Source organism: Oreochromis niloticus, linkage group LG12 (assembly GCF_001858045.2).
Source record: "Oreochromis niloticus isolate F11D_XX linkage group LG12, O_niloticus_UMD_NMBU, whole genome shotgun sequence".
In the NCBI taxonomy this organism is placed as follows: Eukaryota; Metazoa; Chordata; class Actinopteri; order Cichliformes; family Cichlidae; genus Oreochromis; species Oreochromis niloticus.
In genome coordinates this window covers 38,146,477-38,174,041 of record NC_031977.2, presented here as the reverse complement: position 1 = coordinate 38,174,041, position 27,565 = coordinate 38,146,477, and the positions used below count along the sequence as shown (strand labels likewise).

At 44.2% G+C, this 27,565-nt stretch overlaps 1 protein-coding gene across 2 annotated transcripts; it reads left to right on the top strand.

Annotated features, from left to right (window-relative positions):
* Positions 1–55: 55 nt before the first annotated feature.
* ercc6l (excision repair cross-complementation group 6-like) lies at positions 56–27,565 on the top strand. 2 transcript variants are annotated; one of them, XM_003455498.5, is made up of 3 exons: positions 56–286; positions 1,163–1,207; positions 23,521–27,565. In XM_003455498.5, the coding sequence occupies exons 1-3, from the start codon at positions 231–233 to the stop codon at positions 27,230–27,232; spliced, it is 3,813 nt and encodes a 1,270-aa protein (XP_003455546.1). In that variant the 5' UTR covers positions 56–230; the 3' UTR covers positions 27,233–27,565. The 2 variants fall into 2 exon arrangements, with proteins under 2 accessions (XP_003455546.1, XP_005460135.1); XM_005460078.4 differs by lacking the exon at positions 56–286 and adding an exon at positions 319–573.

Below are 27,565 nucleotides of genomic sequence, written 5' to 3'. Positions count from 1 at the left end.
CCGCCTTATAGCACTCACCACCGCTTCTCCGATTGGATAACGTAGTCGTGACGTCCCCAAAGCGTCATCTCTGATTCGCTGTGACAAACCGGTGGGGGATGATCCTCGAGTTTAAACATAGAAACAGGTGGCGGCTCCTCGGAGAGTTCGGAGTTTAGTTTGAGGACAAATAATCGTTAAAGTCGTAGCTTCGAGCAGTTTGTAGGCGGAGGTACAGCTGTAACGGCGGGATGGACGGGGCATACGGTACCGGAGAGGTTTCGCAGATTTCGGAGAAGCTGGAGAAGTAAGTAAAGCTCGAATCGTTAGCGAGCGGCTAACAGGCTGTGCCGTCTGAGGTCCTGTTCAGGGTCCGAAACACCAAACATGCCACCGGGATAAAACTCACGGTACTGGGACCGTGGAGCGCGTGTCGGGGGCTCTTTTGATTGGTGGTGGAGAAACGGATGGAGGACAAATTAAAGGCAAATCCGAAAGGACAGTGAGCCGCTCGGTGTTTACGTTACTGGCCTCAGATATTTGGGTGGAAACCATCTGAGACTGTTACACTTGAACCTGTAGTCCACCCGTCAGGTGAGTCTACCTGTGAGCACCTTCTCTGCTGAGCTTTCAACGTAATCAGCCATAAACCTGAGAAGGTTTTCACACAGACGCTTTAGAAAAGCTCAACCATGAGAACGAGAGCGGCTATGAGTCAGATCTGATCTGGGGTTTTTAAAGGAGACGTGGGGGGAGGCCGCTCTGTTCACAGCTGCAGGTAAAAGCCCGCAGGTGTGAACATGCAACTGAAACCAGAATCAGAACCCTTTATTAATCCCTAAGGAAATGATGTGGGTCACAGTTGCTCCAAGACAGTAACAGATTAAACTATTTAAGCAGATTTATGGATGTGTTTTTTATTCCTGGAGCGAAGGCTTCAGGTGTTCTTCAGGTGAGGGTGAATATCTGGTCCTGTGGCTCTCTGAGTGGACTCTCAGGCTAAATATGTGGGTGTGTGAACTCTGAATTGCTGCATGCTTTCGGTCTGACACTTGGTACCTGTAATGGGAGGTGGTGTTACAGTCAAGCAAAAATCTCCAGATCAGTGAAACTGAATGAGAAGCTTCATTGTTTGTGGTGCTTATTTATCGGTTTGTTTGATTTTCACTCCGACTCTCTGCAGGTCTTTGTCCATCGACACAGAAGAAAGAATGGAAACTTACCACAGGTACAACACACACACGCGCACACACACACACACACACACACACTACTAATCTAATGCAATGACTCGTCACGTCATTTGTGGCTGTAGGTGAAGGCAGGATTTTCTTTGTCCTGAATCTGGGATCAGTAACTGTTCAGATGAGTCGCTGCTCTGCAAAACCCTGAAGTAGACCAAAGCCACGTTCTTTCACTATTAATGTGTGACGATCAGATTATGGCTGCCACGATTAGTCCACTATCAAAATCATCGACTAATTTAATAGTCGATGATTCGTTTGAAGTTTTGTAAGATCCTGAAAGACGCAGGAATAAGTAGTAGGATTTAAGAGTGTAATAACGGACTGAAACAGAAGATGCCAGCTGCCGTTAAACACCAAAGAAGAAGAAGCAGTCTCCGATATCGTAGCTGTGTCCACATTCAGGGGCTGCATCCTCCTGAGGCCGCATTTGTAGGCCGATTACGTTACAGCGGTGTGACAAAGGCTGTCCCAATTCGTAGACTCTGGGGTCGTGTCCAAATTCATGGGCTGCATCCTCCTGAGGACCAGGAGCGGATCTAGAAGGGTGGCATGGGATGGCAAGTGCCACCCTAAAATGATCCCTTGCCACCCCAAGTGCCACCCCAGTTTTGCATATGACAGTGTTGTTTATTAAAATAAGATAGCATTAACAGTTTGAGCGTAGTTACAGTCAACAGTGAATATAAATGCTAAAACTGAATATATTGCAGAGTGCCCCCCCCTGCACCATTAACAAATGGTTCAGCCCATATCAGGACCGGCTTTTTTCTTGTTTTCAGTAGCAAGCGATGCTTATGATTGTGCCAGAGCACATTTTGAACAACACCATGGGAATTTCAGATTTTACACAGGTGGTTGGATGTTACACTCTGGAAATGGAAGGAAGGTGAGTGTTATTAACCCTCTGTGGTCCACGGACACGCTGCACCTCCAAATCACATGACTGATGTAAGCTGACACAGCAACAAGCTGCAGCCACACTGAGTCTCTATTTCAGCCCACGTTGAAAGTTCGGACTTCAAAGTTTTTACATTTTAATTACAGGCCAGTAAATCCAGAGTTATGATAATATATATAAGCCACGCTTTTTACTAAATACTGTCGTCACGTTTTTGTGTGTGTGTGTTTTAAGCGTTTTCTAAGGACAGCGAGAAAACAGTAAAGAAAGGGGGGGAAAAAAGCCACCTCTTTCCTATCGGTGGAAAAATGCACCATGTCAACCAATTTATTAAAAAGTCAACATGTGGGATTTTGTTGTTTAGGAAGGGGGGGGGGGGGAGAGAGAGCTTAGTGTGTTGTGTTGTCTTGTGTAGTTGTTCTGTTGTGTAGTCGTTTTGTTTTGTGTGTCAGTGAGGGCACTAATGATGTCACTAAGGCACATTTGCAACGTAAACACTGTCACTAAGTAGAAAACCAGCGGAGTGATACACCTGCTGTTGTCAGGCCTGCAGGTTTGTCCCTGTGCTGCTCTCCTCTGTCTTTTGGTGGACAAACTTTTTTTTTTTTTTACTGGCACACATCATTTGTGGGGCATCTTATTGCGACACCTGATTGTTCTCTCATTTTAGTTTTAGTAGGGCTGCACGATTAATCGTTAGAAAATCGCGATCTCGATTCATACATATGTGCGATCTCATTTCCAAATGACAACGATTTAAAAAAAAAAAAAAAAAAAAAAAGACGACGACGATTGTACCGCATTTTGATCCGGGACGTAATCTGCATGAAAACAAGCGCTCACCCTTCCTGCTCAACAAATGACAAGGGCGGAGCCTTATACCACGTGATACAGAAGCTGTGCCGTGATGCTCAAATTGGCAGGAAAAAACAACGGAGAACACGTCAGGGATGACGAGAAAGTGACAGGAGAAAATCCGTCCCGGTCAACCACCCAAACATCAATAACGGGAACCTTATACAGCGCTTCCCCATAGCCGTCGAACTCCCGCAGGCACAAAGAAATTACGGAGGCTATCACTTATCACCTGACCAAAGATATGGCTCCCATCAACACTGTGCAAAACGAGGGATTTAGGAAAATGATCAACACCCTAGACAAACGCTACACAGTGCCGTCACGCAACTATTTTTCAAACGTTGCACTACCTGCTCTATACACGCAGTGTCGAGCAACGGTGGAGACGGAATTACAAGCAGTACAACATTTTGCAGCAACGACAAAATGTGAGACAATTATTGTTTTTATGTTTATTTATTGTTTTTATGTTCAGTCTCAACTGTTACGAAGTTGATGTGCAGTTAATAAGTGCAATAAATATTTATATTGGAAAAGAAAATCGTGAGAGAATCGTGATCTCAATTCTAAGCAAAAAAATCATGATTCTCATTTTATGCAAAATCGTGCAGCCCTTAGTTTTAGTAATATTTTTAAATGGTTGTGCAAAATGAAAAAACGGCAGGTGTATTGGCTGCATTTTTAGATAAATAGTTGTATATGTTTACAAAATGTACAATTTATATTTGCATTTCAAGTTATATAAATTTACTCAACATGTCTGTGGGGTTTTTTACAGTAAAGAAATACTACTAGGATTTTAAGTTCTTTGTGTGATTTCAGATCAGTAATACTAATGCAGTATGTCAGTGAAAAAACAACTAAATTCAGTTGAGCTGAAACGATACCAAACAAGGCAAAGGGGGAAAAATAAAATGAAACAATTTGAGGGTGAAATACAAACGTAAACTCAAAAGGAGTCAAAAATGTCCGGTTGTATTTCAGACCTCAGAGGGTTAATCCAACAAATCATGAAAAATTAGGTTAAAGTTTTTGTTCATGACAGTGCAGATTTCTGACATTTTGTGTAATTTAAGCTGTAACAATGTGATTGTTTTCACAGTGTGAAACTTAAGTTAGACTTGTGTTTGTAAATGAACCGCCCCATGTTGTGTAGCTTTCTGGATTTTATACTTATTGGGCTCCATATTTATTTATTATACAGCCTATACAGTACATAAGATCAAAACTCACATGTTTTTAACTAAAGTGTGTAATTATGTGGGCTACAGACAATAATTAAGTTATAGACTATATTTATATGAAAAACGTGTATACTTACTGCATTTGAATTATTTTAACCATATGTAACCACCTGCATATGTGTTTGAAAAAAAAGCCTTGATTTTGCCACCCCATTTGATTTCTTTGCCACCCTCTTGCCACCCTAAGAAAATTTCTCTAGATCCGCCCCTGCTGAGGACCCGGCCTTCACGGTCTACGTGGGCCGGGTCCTCAGAAGGTCAGGTAGGCCGGAATTAAACAGCTGTGAAATTGGACGGTCTAGCCTTCTGATTAACGTCACCGCTGTCTCGGTGGAGTTTAATAAACTCAGCCGCCTGCTCCTTGCTATCTAAATTATAACAGGACGCTGGCGTAAATTCTCGACCGTCTCACACTTTTGTTTAATTGGTTTTCTGTTTGACGTTTATTCAGCTGTGTGAAAATCCCGGAGGAACCCACCCGGGGGATTAATAAAGTTTTATTTTATTTAATCTAATCTAATCACTTTAATCTCAGCCAAACCGATTTACTGACGAACAAATAAAACACTGAAAAAAGCCAAACAATATCATTTCTAGGTTGTCTAAGTGACTTATATATTACGTTTAACCTGAGTAGCGAAAGTCCGTGGTGATCTGAAAATGATGTGCCGGGAGTTGTGCCGTTCTCGGCGGCTTCAGTGACCCTCGAGCTCTCCGTTTGCTATCAAGCTGGTGGGTAACAGACGTCTCCGAAAACGTCGAAGCACTTTTGCAAATATGCGATGTCTTGATAAACCGAGCAGATATTTGAAGTTTACACAGCTACATTCTCGCCTGAAAATATGTTAAAAGTTTATTTTGTGACCCAGAAAGATTAATAAAAGTAATTTTAAAACTTAGTAGCAGCCGCCATTGTTGGAAACTGGAGTTTGGCTGGGCCGCGCTATGAATTCTGGGATATGGTGGGCCACGAAAGACACACATGGCCCATCCTTCAAATTCAGGGAAAAGGAGGACGCATTTGTCGGCTGCATTCGGAGGAGTCTATGAATTTGGACAGCCTTCGGCGCGTCGCTGTGACGTAATCGGTCTACAAATGCGGCCTCAGGAGGATGCAGCCCATGAATTTGGACACGGCCTGGCTGTGTCCCAATTCAGGGTATGCACGCTTGAAGTACGCACACTACGCGTGTGCGTACACTACAGCTGTGTCCCAAAACGTCGGCTGCATCCTTCGGAGGACCCGGCCTTCGGTCTACGTGGGCCGGGTCCTTCGAAGACCGAGAAGGCCGGAAGTGCGAGGCTGTGAAATGGGACGGTCTAGCCTTCAGATTTGTGTCACCGCTGTGTCGGTGGAGTTTAATAAACTCGGCCGTCTGCTCCTTGCTATCTAAAATATAACAGGACACTGGCGTAAATTCTCGACCGTCTCACACTTCTGTTTAATCAGTTTTCTTTTTGACGTTTATTCAGCTGTGTGAAAACCACCCGGGGGATTAATAAAGTTTTATTTAATCTAATAACTTTGATCTCAATTCAATTCAATTCAATTCCTTTATTGTCCCACAAGGGGAAATTAGTTCAGCAGCAGGATAAAAATAATCAGAACAATACTTTAAAATAATAATGATAGAAAGTCCAAGGTCAGTTATTTGCCATTAAGGAGACAAGATGCAGTCGAGATAAAAGAGACCTGAAGTCTTTTAGTCTTCCTCACAGGTACTCTAAAACGGCGGCCGGAGGGCAACAACTCAAACTCACTGTGAAGTGGATGGTTTAAACAGTTAATAATGGAATGAGCCTTCCTAAGCACATTTCTATTGTAGATGGCCAAAAGTCCATCTTGCCAGCGCCCTGAAATTTTGCTAGCAGTTTTTACCAGAAGTCCCATCCGATTCTTATTCTTCACCGTCAGATTACCAAACCAGGCAGCGATACAAAATGACATCACAGATTCGATAAAACTTCTATAAAACAAAGACAACATCTCAGATGAGACATTAAAAGATCTCATTTTCCTTAAAAAGAACAGTCTTTGTTGAACTTTTTTAGTAGTGGCATCAGCATGAGATTCAAAACACAGTTTATGGTCAAGTACCACACCTAGATATTTATAGCTCTCAACTATCCCAATATCAGCAGTTTTAATGATAGTAGGTGATGAGCTATAAGAGGACTTCCTAAAATCAATAATCATGTCTTTAGTTTTCGACACATTAAGTGAAAGGAAGGACTCATCACACCAATTCACAAAATCATCAACAACCTGTCCATGGCCTGACTCATCCCCCACTAGAAGACTGACGATTACTGTGTCGTCAGCAAACTTCTGGATATGTCTGTTCGTGAGATTACTGCGACACTCATTTGTGTACAGAATGAACAGAAGGGGAGAGAGGCAACAACCCTGGGGTGATCCAGTAGAGGAGGAGAGCACATCAGAAAATACATGATTCACCCTCACGCATTGTGACCTATTGGTCAGAAAGTCTGTCACCCAGCCAACCAGACTAGTGTCAAGCTTAAAATGATTGCAAAGCCTGTCAGCAAGTAAGAGGGGTTGAATTGTATTAAATGCAGATGAAAAGTCAGCAAATAATAATCTTGCATGGGTGTGGGGGGCATCAAGATGCTTATACAAGAGATGCAGGAGTGTGACAACAGCATCCTCCACACCTCTCCCTGCTCTATAGGCAAACTGGAAGGGGTCAAGATGGTGTTCGACATGCATTAAAATCTCCTTCTTAATTATCTTCTCAAATGACTTCATCACTAAAGAAGTCAGAGCCACAGGCCTAAAATCATTCAGTGCCTTAGGAGAACTGCCCTTAGCAACTGGAACAATAATAGCATGTTTCCAAATCTTAGGTACTGTCTGTAGCTCTAAAGAAAGTGAGAAGATATGGTGAAAAATCCCACTCAGCTGATCAGCACAAGTTCTCAGTACCTGTCCACAGATGTTGTCAGGTCCAGGACTCTTGCTTTTAGTGTGTCTAAAAAGATTAGCTACCCCCCTCTCATCAATACAAATTGATGGGGGAGTGATAGTCTTTTCCCTCAGTGTGCTGGTCTGCCTAGAACAGTCATAGTTCTCAAAACGAAGGTAAAAACTGTTAAGACTGTCTGCCAGATGTTTGTCAGAGGTAAACCCCTCTAAGGTAATATTGCTTTTCCCTTTCGTCTGTAGCCCTGCCATTGTTTTCATGCCAAGCTCTTTTGAGGTTGTTACTGCTGAGTTCTGCCTCAATCTTGTTTCTGTACCTCATCTTGGCAATCTTTATTGCAGCCCTCACCTCCTTCCTCAATATTTTCACAGTGGGAATGTCTCCCTCGTTAAAGGCAATTTTCCTTTTAAGAATCAGGTCCTTAATATCTTTAGAGAGCCAAGGCTTGTTATTTGGGAAAGTCTTAAATTCTCTGACTGGAATCACAGAGTCTTTGCAAAAAGAGATGTAGCTACACACTACATCGGTAAGTTCATCCAAATCAGAAGTGCTCTCTTGAAACAAGGACCAGTCAGTGCAATCAAAACACCCCTGAAGAGCAGCACAACTGTCTTTTGTCCAGACATTAGTCCGCTTCACACAGGCCTTCTCCCTCCTAATCACAGATCTGTAAGCAGGGAGGAGATGAATAACATTGTGATCCGAAGAACCTAGCGCCGGTCCAGCTACAGACTTATATGCCCCCTTAATTGGTCCATAACACAAATCCAGCGTTTTGTTATGCCTTGTAGGACAAGTGACATATTGAAAGAAATTGTTCAGTGATTTCTTAAGATTACAATTGTTAAAATCACCAAGAATAAAATTAGGAGCATCCGGAGAAAGAGTCTGCAGATTGTGTACCACTTTAAAAATGGCGTCAGCAGCAGCTTTGACATCAGCTTTAGGATGAATGTAAACAACAGTTACAAAAATTTGAGGGAACTCCCTCGGTAAGTAAAAAGGCCTGACAGATACTGACAAGAGCTCAATGTCAGGAAGACACAACCGCTCCCGCACAGTAAAGTTATTACACCAACCCTGGTTGATATACAAACATACCCCTCCTCCGTGAGATTTGCGTGTTACTCCACAATTCCGATCCAATCTCACATGGGTCCCAAAGCCGCTGATTCGCAGTGAAGTGTCACTGTCCATATCGGTCAGCCACGTCTCGGTAAGCGCCATCAGACAAGCCTCCCTGTATTCCCTTAGATGAAGCACATTTCCTTGTAATTCATCCGTTTTGTTCCTAAGAGATTGGACATTGGCCAGAATCATAGAAGGCAGAGGAACACGATTCTTCCTCCGAAGTTTTCTTACACGCTGACGCACGCCGCCTTTCTTTCCACGTTTTCTCAAGCGGCGGGGCTTTCCAAAATTAGTCTTTGACCGGGCAAATGAATCCTCACCAAGAATCACATCTGTCCGAGCATTAGAAGAGTCGTACATAGACAAACAGGACCACCGTAATCCAAGTAGTTCCTCGCGTGTATAAGTGATTGTCAGTGAGAGTGAATGACTCCAGGTGAATATCGCCAATAACAGCCAAACCGATTTACTCACGAACAAATAAAACACCGAAATAAGGCAAACAATTACATTTTTAAGTTATCCGAGTGACTTATATATCATGTTTAACCTGAATAGCGAAAGAGCGGGGGTCTGAAAACAATGAAGCCGGGAGTCCGCTGCTCTCGCCGGCTCGAGCGACCATTGAATCCCCCGGTTTGCTATCGAGCGGGTGGGTAACAGACGTCTCCGAAAACGTCAGCGCACTTTTGCAAATATGTGATGTCTTGATAAACTGAGCAGATATTTGAAGTTTACACAGCCACTTTCTCGCCTGAAAATATGTTAAAAGTTTATTTTGTGACCCAGAAAGATTAATAAGACTAATTTTAAAACTTAGTAGCGACCGCCATTGTTGGCAGCTGAAATTTGGCTGGGCTGCGCTATGAATTCTGGGATATGGTGGGCCACGAAGGACACACCCGACCCATCCTTCAAATTCGGGGAAATGAAGGACGCATTTGTCGGCCACATTTGAAGGAGTCGACGAATTGGGACAGCCTTCGTCGCCGGGCTGTGACGTAATCGGCCTTCAAATGCGGCCTCCGGAGGATGCAGCCGACGTTTTGGGACACAGCTTACGTACGGTGCGTACTACAAGTACGGGAAGTGCGGAAGTGAGAGGCTTGTGAAATGGGACGGTCTAGCCTTCGTCGCGCTGTTCAGGTTGCCTAGCAACCATGATACTAACCGCGAGAAACGTTTCATACAGCTTTGTGTGACAGAAATGAAGGAGAAAAAATGTTTTGTTGTTCATTCATTTTTGTCATGACATCACTTTGATTAGTTGAGACCACAGGACTGTAAAACATGATAGTTGGGCTTCATTTCTGTACTGAACAGTCATTTCAAGATTAGCTAGTAAATAATAATTAGCTAATGTTGTTCATGAGACTAAAGTCATCTCACTGTGGTAATGTTAATATAATATGGACAATATTATAGTATTGTCAGATTTTATATATATATATCTATATATCTCTCTCTCTCTCTCTCTCTCTCTCTATATATATATATATATATATATATATATATATATATATATATATATATATATATATATTATATATATATATATATATATATATATATATATATATATATATATACACACACACACACACACACACACACACACACACACACACACACACACACACACACACACACACACAAAAGATGGTCCAGTGGACACATGTGTGACTCCTGTGATTAAAGCATCTTTCTTTCAGCTTAACGAGTGAACCGTCAGCTCGTTCAAACACACGTTAAAGTCCGTTTGGCTCGACACCACCGAACAGAGGCAGCAATATAACATAGCTAACATTAACAGTGCAGTGAATCCTGCTTGTGCCGTCATATTCAGGACTGCAAACCGAGCAGCATCACTGACTTTTGTGGATATATGACTGACTTTAATTATCCATAAAATCATCACATTCTCTGTAAGATTAAGGTTGACTATATATATATTTAGAAGTAGAGGCTTTAAAACCAAGTTACCGCTGAAAGTACAAACATCACTAATGTCACATAACTTTGCCGACATGTGGCCAACAGTAATGTTTTAATGTTCTTAAACATTCGCACATAAATAAGTGACATAATATTCAGTACTTACTTCTGACAGTTCACTCTTCGGCCGCTCCCTTCTGCCGTATTTTGCGGCAAAATTATCCACACCCACCGCCGCGCTATGGATTGTGGGATATATGGGGCCACGAAGCGTGCACCGGACCACGCTTGATATTTGGGGAAATCGACGGCGCATTTGGAGTATGCATTTGAAGTACACTTTGAATTGGGACAGCAGTCGTCGCGTGGCGGTGACGTAATTGCACTTGAAGTGCGTACTTCAAGTGTGCAGACCCTGAATTGGGACACAGCCTCTGTCGCTACCCGATCCGTACCGGAAACCCGATCGGTACCCCGCATGCGCACATCTTACGTCACTTCCTCTCCGTGCCAGCATTGCGACATTCTTTGCACATGCGCAGTAAGGATCGGGGAGTCCTGATCCATCACTATCTTTTTATTTTTTTTGTTTTTGTCTACATTATATTAAATATTTCATTATCGGAAACATTTTAAGAGAAACTTATTTTTCTTAACATCTTAACAGATACTCTGACCCGTAACTATCGTAAAACGCTTCGACCGGAAGTAGACACCTTTCGCGCATGCGGGGTACCGAGCGGGTTTCCGGTACGGATCAGGTAGTGACAGACTCCTCCGAATCCAGCCGACAAATGCGTCCTCCTTTTCCCCAGATTTGAAGGATGGGTCGGGTGTATCCTTCGTGGCCCACCATATCCCAGAATTCATAGCGCGGCCCAGCCAATTCCAGTTTCCAACAATGGCGGCCGCTACTAAGTTTTAATATTACTCTTATTAATCTTTCTGGGTCACAAAATAAACTTTTAACATATTTTCAGGTGAGAATGTAGCTGTGTAAACTTCAAATATCTGCTTGGTTTATCAAGACATCACATATTTGCAAAAGTGCTCCGACGTTTTCTTCACGAGTCACTGACATTAAAAGCCTGTTTGTCACAAGCAGGGCTGAGAGGACGTCAGGGTTTGAGTGACAGTGGGATCGTAAATATCCTGGAATCTGTCTTCCGAACGTTTACTGAAGCATTTTAAGCTGCATTAATTCATCCGATAAATATTTGATTCTGTGCTAATATCACAATTTAGACATTAGTTAAGAAACATATTTTACTTTATTTAAATTATTATTACAGCGTGTGGCTGATCTGAGATCAGAGTTTTTTCTTTTTAAGACTGTTCTGTTTCTTCGGGCTTGTAGACGAAGCTGCTGTACTGCCACACCTATCTGAGCTCTCATTATGCAGTTACACGAGTTCATGTGTCGCATCTTTGTTTGTTGTGGCTCTGTGCTCCAACATCACTGAAATATCTTTATCTAAAAATCTGACATGAGAAACCTTTTAAAGACTGTAACTGTGCTTTGCTGTAGCTCCACTCGAGTCTTTCTGCTCAGATTTCAGAGGAGCTGCAGTTTCTGGTTTAGTGCTGTCTCTTGTAGTTGCGGCCTTTGACCAGCAGGTGTCAGGCTTCCTGTTGATCACGATGAACCCAGCACTCTCAGCACTCTAACTGTTGGGAGTCGCGGGCACTGACTGTAAGTGCAGTCAGGACTGAGCAGAGGTTCCTGGCAGTCGGTGTCTATGAGCTGCAGTGATATCAGTGTTGGCGGGCAGAGGGTGGTTAAAGGTGATTTCCACAAACTCACTTTCTAATCTCAGGACGTAGGTGACCCTGTGGCACCGTGGGCGGGTGCAAACACGATGAAATGCTTATTTTTGGGGAAAAGCCTTTTAAAGGTTTTTATGTAGCAAACACGGGAAGCTTCCAATGTCAGTGACCGTTAACCATAACCAGCCTGGGTTACTGGGACGGCTGCTCAAAGGAGCAGTTTGTCCCACTGGTGTCGTGTGATCTCAACTAGGCCCGAGCAGTTAGTCAGATTTTAATGTTAGATGATGATTTTCTTTACATTAATGTTGATTAACATGAAATTATTCTTGTACTACTTTTGCATCTTAGAACTGTTTTTGTCGTTGTACAGTTGCTTGCACAATGAAATTATGTAGCAAGACCACAAAGGTGTGAAAGTAAAGAAACCAAAATACAAGAAAGAAGAAAAACAACACGAGAACATTGTGTGCACTATAGACACGATGTTTGGGTTACAGGAAGCATTGTGGGCATCTTTACAAAGCATCGTAATAAAATATAATAAATAATAAGCGTGGAAGGACTGTGGTCGCTAATGGATGGAAATTGCACATCTGCCGAAATATTTCACAGGAAGAACAGAATATTGCAACATAATAATTGACAAGAAGCAGCAACAGAATGATTGTAAACTGTTAGTTTGCATTAATGGTTCTGACAGCCTACAGGAAGAAGCTGTTCTTCAGTCTGTTGGTTTTGCACCTGATGGATCTGAACCTTTTTCCAGAGGGCAGGATGTTGAAGAGGTGGAGGTTAGGATGGAGGCGGTCTTTTATGATTGCTCTGGCTCTGGAGAGACATCTCGAGCTGGCAATGGAGTCCAGGGAGGAGAGTGGACAGCTGATCACCTTCTCTGCAGTTCTGATGAGCCTTCTCTTCTTGTCAGCTGTTGTGCAACCAGCGTACCACACAGGGATGGCGTGCACCAGAACACTCTCGATTGTGGCTCGATAGAAGGACACTAGGAGGTCAGTCTGCAGCCTGTTCCATCTCAGAACCCTCAGGAAATGGAGGCGCTGCTGGGCTTTCTTCACCAGATGTGTTTGTGGAACCAAGATAGGTCCTCAGATATGTGGGTGCCAAGGAACTTAGAGGAGGACACCCTCTCCACATAGTCACCTTTTATAGATAGGGGAGGGGGATCAGTTCTTGTTTTGCGGAGGTCCATGACCACTTCCTTGGTTTTCCTGGTGTTTAGGGTGAGGTTATTGTAGTTACACCATTCTGACAGTCGCTGGACCTCATCTCTGTAGGTGGTGTCATCATCCTTGGTGATGAGCCCCAGCAGAGTGGTGTCGTCTGCAAATTTCTTGCTGACAGTTTAACCAAAAGGCATTTCCAGTGGAAACTGGCCGACATATCCTCAGCATAACCATGTATAATATCCACAAAACTTAAAAAGAGGTTATACACACACAATACGGTAATATTATGTTGAAGCACAGTGTGATGGACCGAGTTGAAAAACAGGAGGAGTCTCAGGAATTATTTGAAAAATAGGGTTGCCATTTATTTAACCCCAAAATATATTTACAAAAGCAATAAACGTTGAGCTCATAAAAGAGGTCAAAGAAACAAAACTGAACTCAGGCAAAGACTGCAAACTTAACAAACCAAATGACTGCTCAAACAAACATAATTGACCTAAACCCAAATATTTAATTAAATACAAATACTTTGTTTTTAAATGAAAGAAAACACATATTCTCCCCTTCAGTAGGAAGTGGTGGTGTGGTCCAATTAGCCCTCTTTGTATTTAATGGTTTCAAACCCTGGCTACCATCTTTTGTCCAGCAACTCCCAGGGATGATAGCAGGTAAGAAATAAAAAGATAAAGGTTAGTCAAAAATGAAAATAATGAAGTGGTGGGAATACATAAGTAAACTAAATGTGCGCGCTTACAAATAGAACAAATGTATCCAAACCAATCAATAAAGTTATTGGAAACTAAAGAGTGTTACTATGTTCAAATGAAAAATGAAAATACAAAAGTTACCGACTTTAGAGTGTGGCCACGGGTTTGGCCATCACACACCCCCCCACTTCTGGATCTTCCATCAGGCAGCGAGAGAGGTAATCAGCAGTGGTGTTGTCTTTACCAGGGATGTAGTGAACCTTAAACCGGTATGGCTGCATAGCCAGATACCACCTGGTGATTCTCCCATTGGTGTCTTTCATTCTTTCCAGCCACTGCAGGGCTTTGTGGTCCGTTTGAAGGATGAATTCTCTTCCCAACAAATAATATTTGAAAGAGTCAAGTGCCCATTTAATGGCCAAGGCTTCCTTCTCAACCGTTGCATAGCGGCTCTCCCTTGGTAGCAGCTTACGGCTGATGTAGGCGACAGGATGTCGATCCTCTGGTGGTCCCTGCAGAAGCACTGCTCCCAGACCCCTTTCAGAAGCATCAGTCTGCAACGTAAAGTCTTTTGTAAAATCTGGTGAGTGCAGAACGGGGTCCTTACTCAGGGACTGGCGAATGTCTTTGAAAGCTGCAATGGCTTCAGCTGTCCACCGAATCTTATTGGGACATCTTGAGCCAGTGCTGTCCGTCAGTGGGGCTGCTCTCGCTGAGAAGTTGGGAATGAATCTGTTATAGAACGCAGCCATGCCAAGGAAGGATCGCAGCTGTTTCCTGGTTTGTGGAAGAGGACATGATGCAATTGCATTAATTTTGTCAACCTGTGGTTTAATTGTCCCACCTCCAACAGTAAACCCGAGATACTGGACTTCAGTCCTAGCAAGAGCACACTTTGCTGGATTAATGGTAAGGCCTGCGGAACGCAGCCGATCCAACACGACCCTTAGGTGATCCACATGCTCTTCCCAAGTTCCACTGAAAACAACAACATCATCAAGGTACGCACAGGTGAATGCTGAGAGACCACAGAGTACCTTATCCATTAGTCTTTGAAATGTTGCTGGGGCCCCATGCAGACCAAATGGCAGGACTGTGAACTCGAACAATCCCCACGGAGTACGGAATGCTGTCAACTCTTGAGACTGTTTAGTGAGAGGTACTTGCCAGTATCCCTTGGAGAGATCAATGGTCGTCAGATATTTTGCCTTCCCCAAACGCTCAATGAGGTCGTCAATGCGTGGCATTGGGTAAGAGTCAAATTTTGATATGGAATTGAGGTACCTGAAGTCGATGCAAAATCGTATTGTGCTATCCTTTTTCGGAGCCAACACAACAGGGTTGCACCACTCACTTGCTGAAGGTTGGATGATTCCAAGAGACAGCATGAGGTCCACCTCCTCCTTTAACTCCACCAGGAAGCGTTCTGGTATCCTGTAACTCATACGCTTCACAGCTGCATCAGGTTTTAAAACAATGTCATGCTCCACCAGACTGGTGCGACCTGGGTACTTTTGAAATGTGTCTGAATTAATCAGAGGTGTTACCTGAGACTGTTGCTCACTGGTGAGATGGTTCAGGTCCAGGACAGAGGCTGTTACTGAAGGCAAGTAGTCATTAACTTCTTCCTCCTCATCCACGCTGTGAATAAGCAACCCCTCTGTTTTATTCTCAGTGCGTGGAATCCATTCCTTAAGAAGGTTAACATGGAGCACTCTACTCCCTCGCTGGAGACCTGGTGTGGAAACTTTGTAGGTAGTAGGTCCAAGTTTCTTCTGTACTTCGAAGGGTCCCTGCCACTTTGCGAGCAACTTGCTGTCAGAAGTTGGCAACATTACCAAAACCTTCTGGCCAGGGACAAAACTCCTGTGGCGAGCTTTCCTATCAAACAAAGTCTTTTGTTGCTTCTGAGCAGCTGCCATATGGCTCTGTGCCAGTTCACTCATCTGCTGAAGCTTTTCCCTCATATGAATGACATATGAAATAACACTGACTGATTCCTCTTTACCTTGCTCTCCCTCCCATGAGTCCTTCAGCAGGGTTAATGGGCCTCTCACCTCATGGCCATAAAGAAGCTCAAATGGGGAGAAGCCAGTGGAGGCTTGAGGAACTTCCCTGTAGGCAAAAAGGAGGTATGGCAGCCACTGGTCCCAATCAGACCCTGTATCATTGACAAACTTTCGGAGCATTTGTTTGAGAGTTTGGTTGAAGCGCTCCGTCAGTCCATCTGTCTGTGGGTGATAAGGGGTTGTCCGCACACTCCTGATGCCTAACAGCTTATAGACCTGTTTCAACAGTGTAGACATAAAATTAGTGCCTTGGTCAGTCAAAATCTCCTGTGGGAATCCAACCCTTGAGAACAGTTGAATCAATGAGGAAGCTACAGCTTTTGCTTTAACAGTTTTTAATGGAAAGACTTCAGGATACCTCGTAGCATAGTCTGTAATGACTAACATAAAGCGATTTCCAGCTTTACTTTTTTCCACAGGACCAACTACGTCCATGCCAAGGCGCTGAAATGGTATACCAATGATTGGGAGAGGTTGGAGTGGTGCTTTGGTGGGGACCCTAATTGAAGTCTTCTGACATTGAGGACAACTCCTGCAAAACATGGCAACATCTGAGCACAAGCCAGGCCAGAAAAAGTATCGCTTAATGCGAGCGGTGGTTTTATGCTTCCCCAGGTGGCCAGCCCAGGGAATGGAGTGCCCCAAAGTAAGCACTGTTTCGCGAGCCACTTTAGGGACCACTAACTGCTTAACCTGGCCGTGCTGGTGGTATAAAATGCCATCTTGCAGAATGAACTGCTCTTTATTTGTGTCAGATTCAACAGAGTCCTTTTCCTTGGCCCTCAGCAACATGGCAGACAAAGTTAGATCAGCCTGCTGCATTTGTCTGATGTTTGTAGGTACTGAAAAACCTAAAGGCATATCTGGAGCAGCCTGAACTGATGTCTTTCCAACAGTGTGTTGAAATTTTTCACGTCTTCTTTGACTGCGTGGCTTCCGAGGCTTCCCGGGTTCTGTCTCTAGTTCAGCCTCAAAGAAGGGTAAAGCACTGAGGGTTGCATAATGCTCATCCTGATTTTTAGTTTGAGCCCTTGTTATAGCCACATTACACTCCTGCACTTCTCTCAACAAATCATAGATGACTGGCAGATCCTCCCCAAGAACTACAGGATAGGGCAGATTATCAGCTACACCAACCTTTAACAGATAGGGCGTCCCTTGCACTTCAATAAACAGATCAGTAGTAGGGTATGGTCTTTCATCACCATGTATACAGCAAACTGATATGATTTCAGAAGGGCATGTGTAGTCATTTGACACATATTTCCTGTGTACCAGAGTCTGTGTGCTGCCAGTATCTATTAAAGCATTCATTTCTTGTCCATTAATCTTAACTGTGGTGATTTTATTTGACTGCTTTCTCTCAGATTTAATATCCAAATTCTGATGAGGCACAAAACACATTTGAGATAATTTGCTTTGATTATTAGGACACATGGGCTTAGTGTGACCTTCCTGTCCACAAAGGTAGCACACTGGTGGCCTTTTACCTGGCTTCGAGGTATTTGGAGGCTGGTTTTCCCTTGTAAAGGGCTTACCCACACCCGTCGCTGACCTCTGAGGATGCTGAGGGGGTTGCGACCGACGTGAATCTCGGGCAGCCTTCCATGCACTGTTGCTCCATGGCTGACTCTTACTTCGAGCAGCTACAAACACATCAGCCAGGGTGGCGGCCTCTGCAGCAGACTTTGGATTATGCTCCTTAATCCAAACCTGAAGCTCAGGACACAGCATTCTTAAAAACTGCTCCAAGACAATAATTTCACCAACTTCTTTTATAGTTCTGTTTTTAGGCTGAATCCATTTCTCATAAAGTTCTTTCAGTCTTGCATACAGTTCCTTGGGACTCTCATCAAAAACTTCAAGACAGCGAAACCTTTGCCTGTATGTTTCTGGGTTTATATCATATTTTTGCAAAATGGCAGCTTTTACCTTCTCATATTGCAGTGAATCGTCCACATCCATATTAACATAGGCACTTCGAGCCTTACCAGTCAGAAGAGGAATGAGGTGGAAAATCCAGTCTGACTCTGGCCAGCGACAAGCAGCTGCAATTCTCTCAAAAGTGGTCAGAAAATGTTCAACATCATCTTCAACAGCTAGTTTCTCCAGTTTAGGATGATGAATGTGCACAGACTGACCTGTTAATATGGAGGCTGAGCCAGAACCCTCATGCTGAGATGTTGCTTGTGTCTGATAATCAGCTGGAGTTTCAACAGGCTCTGGATCAGTTGATGTGGGCTCTGGAAGTGGGGTGGTTCTAGCCTGTACTTCCATTTGTAAAAGCCGAAACTGGTGTTGCAAACTCTTAAAACGCTGTTCTTGCAGTATAGCCTCCTCTCTCTGCTTTTTATCTCGAACTTCCTGTTGTCCCATGAAAGCCTGAAGAATCCCAGCAATATCAAGCAGAGTTGGCTCCCTGGTATCCTCTCCTTCAGTGTCTCCAGCCACAACTGAAATTCCTTCTTCCATCTCCTTCTCCCTCTCTGGCTGCTGCAAGGCCTCTTTGGCCTCCATTTTATTTCCTCTCTTTGGGCGCACAGCATTCTGCATGGCTCAAAAAGTTTGTCAGGGGAGAAAAAAGGGCAGAAAATGCAAAAAAAATCCTGTCTCCTCAACTGAAGGATCCCACTTCTGACACCACATGTGATGGACCGAGTTGAAAAACAGGAGGAGTCTCAGGAATTATTTGAAAAATAGGGTTGCCATTTATTTAACCCCAAAATATATTTACAAAAGCAATAAACGTTGAGCTCATAAAAGAGGTCAAAGAAACAAAACTGAACTCAGGCAAAGACTGCAAACTTAACAAACCAAATGACTGCTCAAACAAACATAATTGACCTAAACCCAAATATTTAATTAAATACAAATACTTTGTTTTTAAATGAAAGAAAACACATATTCTCCCCTTCAGTAGGAAGTGGTGGTGTGGTCCAATTAGCCCTCTTTGTATTTAATGGTTTCAAACCCTGGCTACCATCTTTTGTCCAGCAACTCCCAGGGATGATAGCAGGTAAGAAATAAAAAGATAAAGGTTAGTCAAAAATGAAAATAATGAAGTGGTGGGAATACATAAGTAAACTAAATGTGCGCGCTTACAAATAGAACAAATGTATCCAAACCAATCAATAAAGTTATTGGAAACTAAAGAGTGTTACTATGTTCAAATGAAAAATGAAAATACAAAAGTTACCGACTTTAGAGTGTGGCCACGGGTTTGGCCATCACACACAGTATGTATCACTCCGCGAGGCTCCTGCCTACGGTAGCCGTAATGCTCGACAATCCATCAAGCGGTGCGGCTTCGTAGCTTAGCAAAGTCGTACTAAAACCTTTGACAGATTTTCGAGCGCCGTGTACATAAAATCGTTTCGAGGTCAGTAAACACAACCAGAACTCACACATAAGGCACACGGGATTATAAGGGACACTGTCGATTTTCAGAAAAATCAAAGGATTGATTTTAAGTGTGCCGTATTTTCCAAACAACACGGTAACAACGACGGCCCGCTAGCATGCTCTACCAAAAATAGTGCTTTGTTGTGTATCTGACAGACGAAAGCTAAACCAGTTCCACACCACTGAAGTTGCAGCATTTTTACAAACCGATTCTGGTTCATCCGTTTCACTCAACGATCCACTTTCGCTCTTCTCATTCTGCGTCGCCGCCATGTGCGTATGTAAACAAAGGCACTGCGCATGCGCGTTTTACCCATATTCTATTGCGATATTTCATTTTCCTATCGTTGCCCAAAATTACACCGGTATTACCGTGAACGGTATGATATAGCCCAGCCCTATATGACAGTTTTCTGCTTCTCTGATGTTTTAAAGGTAAAACTTTCGGTGTCATCACCACATGCTTTCAGTCTTCTGTTCAAGCTGTAAAGTTAAATCATGGAGAATTTTCCCTCAGCTCTGCTTTCCAGGATGAGGTTCGGCCACGTTTCCCACTTTGAGCTTAACTGAATGATTGTCCTACATCCTGTTTGTTCACAGCTCGTTTCAGTGGAGAAACCAACTTATTTATGTTGTATGTATTTATGTCAGCTCCAAATAAACTACACTGTATTCTAGGGCTGCCACAAATGATTATTCTGGTAGTCGACTAGTCACAGATTATTTTTGCGATTAGTCGACTAATCAGATCATGCATCCATTGGACATAAAACGTACAGTTTAAACTTTTAATGAAATTTGCAGATTGTAGCAACAAAACGAAAGACCCCAAAATGTGTGCCAAGGAGTGCATGTTGTTGGCTTGGTGACAAAGTCGTTTATTGAAGACGAACATATTTTTTGTAGCAGTACAGTAACATAACATTTACCCCTATCAGTATGAGTAAGTAATTAGCTGTTTACGCTAATGTTAGCAGCTAACTGGCCAATTAGCCAATTAGCTTATCGAGACGACTGTACCACTTCGTCAAAGCTGCGACATGGTATACTTTTCAGATCGCCGTCATACAGCCATGGAAGGCAAGTTCCATTCTGCAGATTTTGCATTGGACGTTCTTCTCTTTTATGCTCCCAGACTTAACAGCAGCTGGCATCCTTGTACATGCAGTGCTGCCATCTGCTGTTTCAGTCCGTTATTACACTCTTAAATCCTACTGCTTATTCCTGCGGGTTTCAGGATCTTACAAAGCTTCAAACGACGCATCCACTATTAAATTAGTCATCAACAATATTGATAGTCGACTAATCGTGGCAGCCCAACTGTATTCTCATTTCTACTTTCTCTGACATTATCCGGTTGTTCAGTGATGACGCGACGAATCCTACTTCCGGGCCTAAAGTAGCCTGCGTTTAATATGGCTTTTGTGTTGTTAACATGTTTAATGCTTTGTATTTTCTTCTATTTAATCTCAAAAAGCTCATAAAACAGTCAGTGATCACCATTGACCTCCCTCGGTTTTTATTACCGCTAATCATTTATTTAAGCTCAGTTTTTAAAACCTTACGATGTAACTACAGCACAGCCCATGCAGCAGTATATGAATAACTAACCTCGTATTGTGGATGGATTATCTCAGTTGTTCTCCTGGCTGAAGTTTGGTCCGTTTACAGCATCCTGCCATGCGATTACATTTGTTCCTGACCACTGAGAACACTCACGTTAACTTTTATCGAGTGGAAAAAAAGTTAGCTTGTTTATATTATGCTAACATAGCTGTGTCGCTAGCGGTCACGTAGTACATCATTATATACCAGCTAGCCAAACTTCAGTAACCCTACAAACGTCACTGCTGTTTAGTTTTCTGTCTTCATTTATGTTGGAAGTGATAGCAGAGCTGTACGTTTGAATTTGTTTCTAAACCCCTGCAGTCAGGACATGCTATATTGTATTTAGATGGAAGCTAGCGAGCTAACTTCCTGCTAACTTCTAACTCCGTTAAATGTCATAAATTCCGTTTTCATGGATGCCTGGATGTTAAACTCAATTGTTAGACCTGGTAGAGAAGAACGCTGATCATTTTATTAAAGATGAAAGACTTTAGACAGTGTTTTAACTCTCAGTAATGCCACAGTGATCATTTGATATATTGACCTGCAGCAGAGTTTAGGCCCAGACACGGCTAGTGACGTCAGACTGAACAACCGGATAGGGTAATTTAACTTTATCATTTCTTTTTCTTTCTTTTTTTAAATAATATTTTTTCTGTCCTTTGTTTGAGCAAAATCATATTTATAATGATAAAATTACTATAAATGTAAAATACTAAAAAGCAGAGTTAAAAAGTTAAAATCAAATTCAGTGCGATTAGACTTCTTAATATTTGTTACTTTGGGTTGTCTGATGAGGTGCTCGCCATAGACGGTGAAAACAAACTCTGATACTAAAGTGGATGTATTAAGTACATATATCTCAGTTTTACATGTACAAGTTTAAATTAACGCTGTCACTTTAATCTGATGTTTCAATATCAGAGTAAATTTGATAGAAACAGAAGAGATCCCTGATGCTTTGAGTAAAGCTGTTATTTATGTAACTACAGTTCTGTGAATTGTGTTAATAACCACATGAGATCCATCAGTTCTGGTCCTCAGGCATCGCCATCCTGATGTTTCCTATTCCATCCCCCACTAATTATTTACTCACAAACATGAAAAAGTGAAATCACTGACACACACACACCCCGTCTGTGAAGGTCCTCGGTCATACAGTTAGGGCTGCTCAATTAATCGAATTTTAATCTCGATTACGATCTGGGTTTTCAACGATCATTAAAAATGACTGAGCCGATTATTAGCACCTCCCTCGTGCTTTACTCTCGCGCTGTTCCGTGTGGCAAATCGAGCGCACCTCTCTTCTATGGCAAGCCATTAGTGCCAAAATTCGCCACTTTGCCATACTCTGCGATTCGAACACGCGTCACAACAATTAAGAGGACCCGAGGGAAGCTCGGAAAGGAGAGGATAATGGCTGCTGAAGAAAAGAATGCCGTTGGTTGCGCAATTGCGCACTGCTGGCACGGTCTCTGCGCACAGAAAATCTGCGTTGCACACAAAAAAAATCTAACCTGAATTGAAATTAAAACTTCAACAATTCTGTTTTGCAGTGTTAGTCAGTAAGTGACTGGCTGCTCCTGTATGGGATTAGAACGATGCCACCTTATCCTATAGTCCAGCCAATGATGCGATTCACATTCACATATATACGCAGCCAATCAACGTCGCTGACAGGCTATGACAGCGTCCTTATGTGCCGACACCGGTGTTTTAGCTAGCAAAGCGGCGTGGCTGATGTGCAGTGAAGCCACATTAATGACAACGTGTCCAACCATTGGAGATGTGAGCAGGACAGACGGAACAATTGACGGAAAAAGTGTGGACTTTATACCAGTTTTTAAATTGTGTTGATCGGCCACGTAAAACCAGAGTTATGATAAAAATATTTGCAATGTTTGGTTTTCTTCCTGAATACTGTTGTTGTTTATATTTACTGCGGGAAGAAACGGTAAAAACGGCGTTTTATAAGGAAAGCGCTCGAAAGCCTGTGAGCAAAAACAAAACCAAACCCCAGCCTTTCCTATTGGTCGAAAAAAGTACTGTGTCGACCAATCAAAAAATGATATGGCAACGTGGCATCTAGTTGTTAAGAAACGGGAGGAAGTTTTAGGAGTGACGGCGGTGTTCTGAGATGTGAACACCGCCGTCACACTAACTACACACTAACTACAAATCTTGTGTAGTTAGTGTGTAGTTAGTGTGTAGTGTAGTCAATAGTTTTGTTGTGTGTGTCAGAACAATGAGGCGGCTGCTGAATGTTACAGGTGTTACAGCAGTGATACATCTCCTGTTGTCAGGCCTGCAGGTATCAGGCTGCTGTTCTCCTTTATCTCATAGTGGACAGAAATTATTTTTTGGAGTGGCACAAATAATTTGTGTGGCATCAGATTTGTTGCAGAACAGCTGATTGTTCTGTAAATAGTTTGAAATGTTTATTTAAAAAAACGATCATCCAGGTCATCGTAGTCTAAGGAGCTTGGAAAGAAAAGCATTAGGCATTACTTACTAATGACGTTTGCTTTGCTTTCTTTCAGGTTCATTCAAGATGGTAAAGACGCTGCCCGAGAGGGAGACCTGCACAAAGCGCTGGAGTTCTTTAGACTGGCTTACAACATTCACCAGAGTCACAAACTGGAAAGCCGGATCAAAAAAATCGAAGAGCTCATCGCTGAGAATGACTTGGAGGAAGAGGATGACGAGTTTGTTAATGTTAACAGCAGCGGCTTAATGCTTTTTAAAGAGCTGTATGACAAGCTGTACGACTACCAGAGAGATGGAGTGGCCTTCTTGTACAGTCTCTACAGAGATGGCCGGAAAGGCGGGATTTTGGCTGATGACATGGGACTAGGCAAAACCATCCAGGTGATATCATTCCTCTCTGGTATGTACGACAATGAGCTGGCTAAACACACCCTCCTGATCATGCCGACTTCCCTCATCACAAACTGGACCAAGGAGTTCTCCAAATGGACTCCAGGCATGAGGGTCAAGGAGTTTCACGGCATTAGCAAAGGAGAGAGGACCAGGAATCTGGAGAAAGTTCAGAGGAGGGGCGGCGTCATCATCACCACCTACACGATGCTCTTAAACAACTGGCAGCAGCTGTCCACCCACAATGGCAAAGAGTTCACATGGGACTACATGATCCTGGACGAGGCTCACAAGATAAAAAGCACAACCACCAAAACCGCCAAAAGTGCCTACGCCATACCGTCCAAGAACCGAGTTCTACTCACAGGTACTCCTGTCCAGAACAACTTGAGAGAAATGTGGGCTCTCTTTGACTTTGCCTGTCAGGGCACCCTCCTCGGCACGGCGAAAACATTCAAAGCGGAGTACGAGAACTCCATTACCCGGGCCCGGGAGAAGGACGCCACTCCAGGAGAAAAGGCGCTGGGATCCCGAATGTCGGAGAACCTGATGGCAATAATAAAACCGTATTTCCTCCGCAGAACCAAGTCCGAAGTACAGAAAAACAAAACAAACCGCACACATAACAAGGAACACTTGGAGGACAAGGAAGACCATGTTCCAAACCTTGAAGCAGACTCTGGAGCAGTGATGCCAAAATTGACAAGAAAAAACGACCTGATTGTTTGGACTTACCTGAGTGCCATTCAGGAGGACATCTACAGGCAGTTCATATCGCTGGACCACATCAGAGAGCTCCTGCTGACCACCCGATCGCCTCTAGCTGAGTTAAACATTCTGAAAAAGCTCTGCGACCACCCGAGGCTCCTCTCCGCTGCCGCCATAGCCAAGTTAGGCTTGGAGGAGAGTGCAGCTGAATGCCAGGAGACCACAGACACAGAGCCCAGCGATCACAGCATCACCAGCGTTCCTGATGACACCTTGATCTCAGAGTCTGGGAAGATGGTCTTTCTTTTCTCTCTCCTAGAGCGGCTCAGACAGGAAGGCCACCGCACACTCGTCTTTGCCCATTACAGGAAGGTGCTCGACATCATCGAGCGCATCCTGAGCAACAGAGGCTTCAAAGTGCTGCGGCTGGATGGAACCATCACTCAGATCACAGAGCGAGAGAGGCTCATCTCTCTGTTCCAGACTGACAAACGGTACTCCGTCTTCCTCCTCACCACCCAGGTCGGTGGAGTCGGCATCACCTTAACAGCAGCCAACAGGGTGGTCATCTACGACCCCAGCTGGAACCCTGCAACAGATGCCCAGGCCGTTGACAGGGCGTACCGCATAGGCCAGACTGAAAACGTCGTCATCTACAGGCTGATCACCTGCGGCACTGTGGAGGAGAAGATTTACCGCCGGCAGGTTTTCAAAGACTCTCTTATTAGGCAGAATACCGGGGACAAGAAGAACCCGTTTCGGTACTTCAGCAAACAGGAGTTGAAGGAGCTCTTCACCTTGGAGGACACACGGTCCTCCTCTACACAGCTCCAGCTTCAGGCGCTGCACGCCAGGCACCGGCGCACCGACCCTGAACTAGACAAACATATCGCACACCTCCACACCATGGAGATGTTTGGGATTTCTGACCATGACCTCATGTTTACACTTGACATCAACCACGATGAGGCCCTCGAGAACCAAGAGGAGCACCATTACATCGAAGGGCGTGTCCAGAAGGCTCAGGAGCTCATGAAGGCGGAGTCTGAGCTGCAGATGCAGCTGGCAGAGAGCATGGTGTCCAGCACGGAGCCGGCATGGCTCCGATACCCAGCAGACAACAACAGCCATGAGCGGTCCCACGAGAAGAAACCACGAAACCACGAAAGTCCTTCATATCCGGAGCAGGACACAAGCCTGGCCCGTTCTCCGGCTGTGGTGGATTTGGAGCAGAGTGGTTCTGGAAAGGAGGACACTATGGAGAATCTCAGCAAGGGAGTGATTGATCTGACTGCAGAGGAGAGCACAGCCGAGGAGCAGATCGCAGCAGAGGTCAGCCACCACAGCCTCGCCGAGCAGAACGTGGATTCCCCGAAGCACCCGTCAGTGAAGCTGGAGAGGAGCTTGTTGGAGGCGGCAGATCCGATCGAGGAGTCTGTGGTGCTGATGGAGGCTGGTGACGTAGCTGACACCTCTGTCGGAGAAGCACTCAATGACTCTGCAGCCGCAAGTCTGTACGTTACAGCAGCCGATGAAGATGAGCAGAAAATGATGGGACATTTGACCCTGAAGTACGATGACTCCGAGATGGAGCTCGGGTCTCCTCACGCCACTCCTCCTCCAGAGAACAGAAGACTTTCCGCCCTGCGCGCCTCCAGTTTGAGCCTCAGAGCCGACACATCATCCAGAATCGGCAGCGAGCTCGAGTCTTTGAACGGCAACTTCAACCTACAGCTGGAGGACAGCGACGCTGATCACGACGAGGCGGTGGTGCAGGAGGAGGAGGAGCTGCAGGAGGAGCTACTGTCTCAGCTGCAGCTGGAGGGAAGTTTCGACGTGGGTAAATCTCTTTGTGAGTGGCAGCAGAAAGAAGCATCAAGGCACAGCCCGAGCAACTGCCACGCCGTCAGCCTCAATGAGTCACATGACTCAGTCGTGGGTATCAGGAAGAAAAATGCTGCAGTGATTTATGACAGTGAAGAGGAGACGCAGGAGGAAGATGATGGGCAGCTTGAGAACTCCTTTCAGGTTTCCGGAGCATCAACGCCAAAGTCAGCGTCCACTGGCACCACCCCGCTCCGTACACGAAAGAGCATTGGCGGAAACACGTCCGTGGCTTCTCGCCGCTCCTTCCTCCATTCCATCATTGAAGACATGGACAACCAGGACATGGAGGAGGAGGAAAGCCATGAAGATGATGGTGATGCTTCGGATGTCCATTCAGATGAGGCCGAAGAGGACATGATTGGTTTGACTCACGATGAGGTTCAGGAGGAGGAACCCAGTGGAGAGACTCTAAACTCAGAGGAGGAAGTTGAAGAAGAGGAGATGGAGGAGGAACTTGAGGAGGAAGGAGACTTTGAGTCAGGAGACGCCGAGGAGTCTGGAGGAGAAGGGAGCCTCCTGGAGGAAACGTCCACTGAGCCTGAGTTGGCATCAAACGAGGTGATGGATCAGTGCACCGCCGAGATGGGCGTGAAGGAGGTCGAGGACGAGAGCTACGACTCGCTGGTGCGGCGAGGGCGGGAGTGCTACAGCAAAGCGGAGCTGGACGAGGCCCTAGACTTCTTCCTCAGAGCCATTGACATCAAACCCGGAGATCCAGAAATTCAGTTCATGACCATCCAGCTGTACCGGCAGCTGAGTCAGGTGGCGAGGAGATCCTAACAGAAAAGAACGATCGGGGCGGTGAGGTCAAGCTCTGCCAGCCCGCCGCTTCACGCCAAAGCTGTAAATCTTTCAAACGTATCTGGTGTGTTCGTGTTCTCCGTGAGATTGCGCTGAGTGACTAATGTTTGAACAGCGCGGCTGATTGCAAAAAGCTTCCTGTTTGAACTTCTTGTTTCAGTAATGTAACTAGAATCAGGTGCGTGTCATCATCCACCACGAAACGATCAGCTTTCATCTTTGATCTGATTTTCATCTGTAACCTGCACTTATTGTAAAATACTTTGAAATTAAGATTGTGAAATTAAAATTCATGTTTCTGTCTAGTTTGAA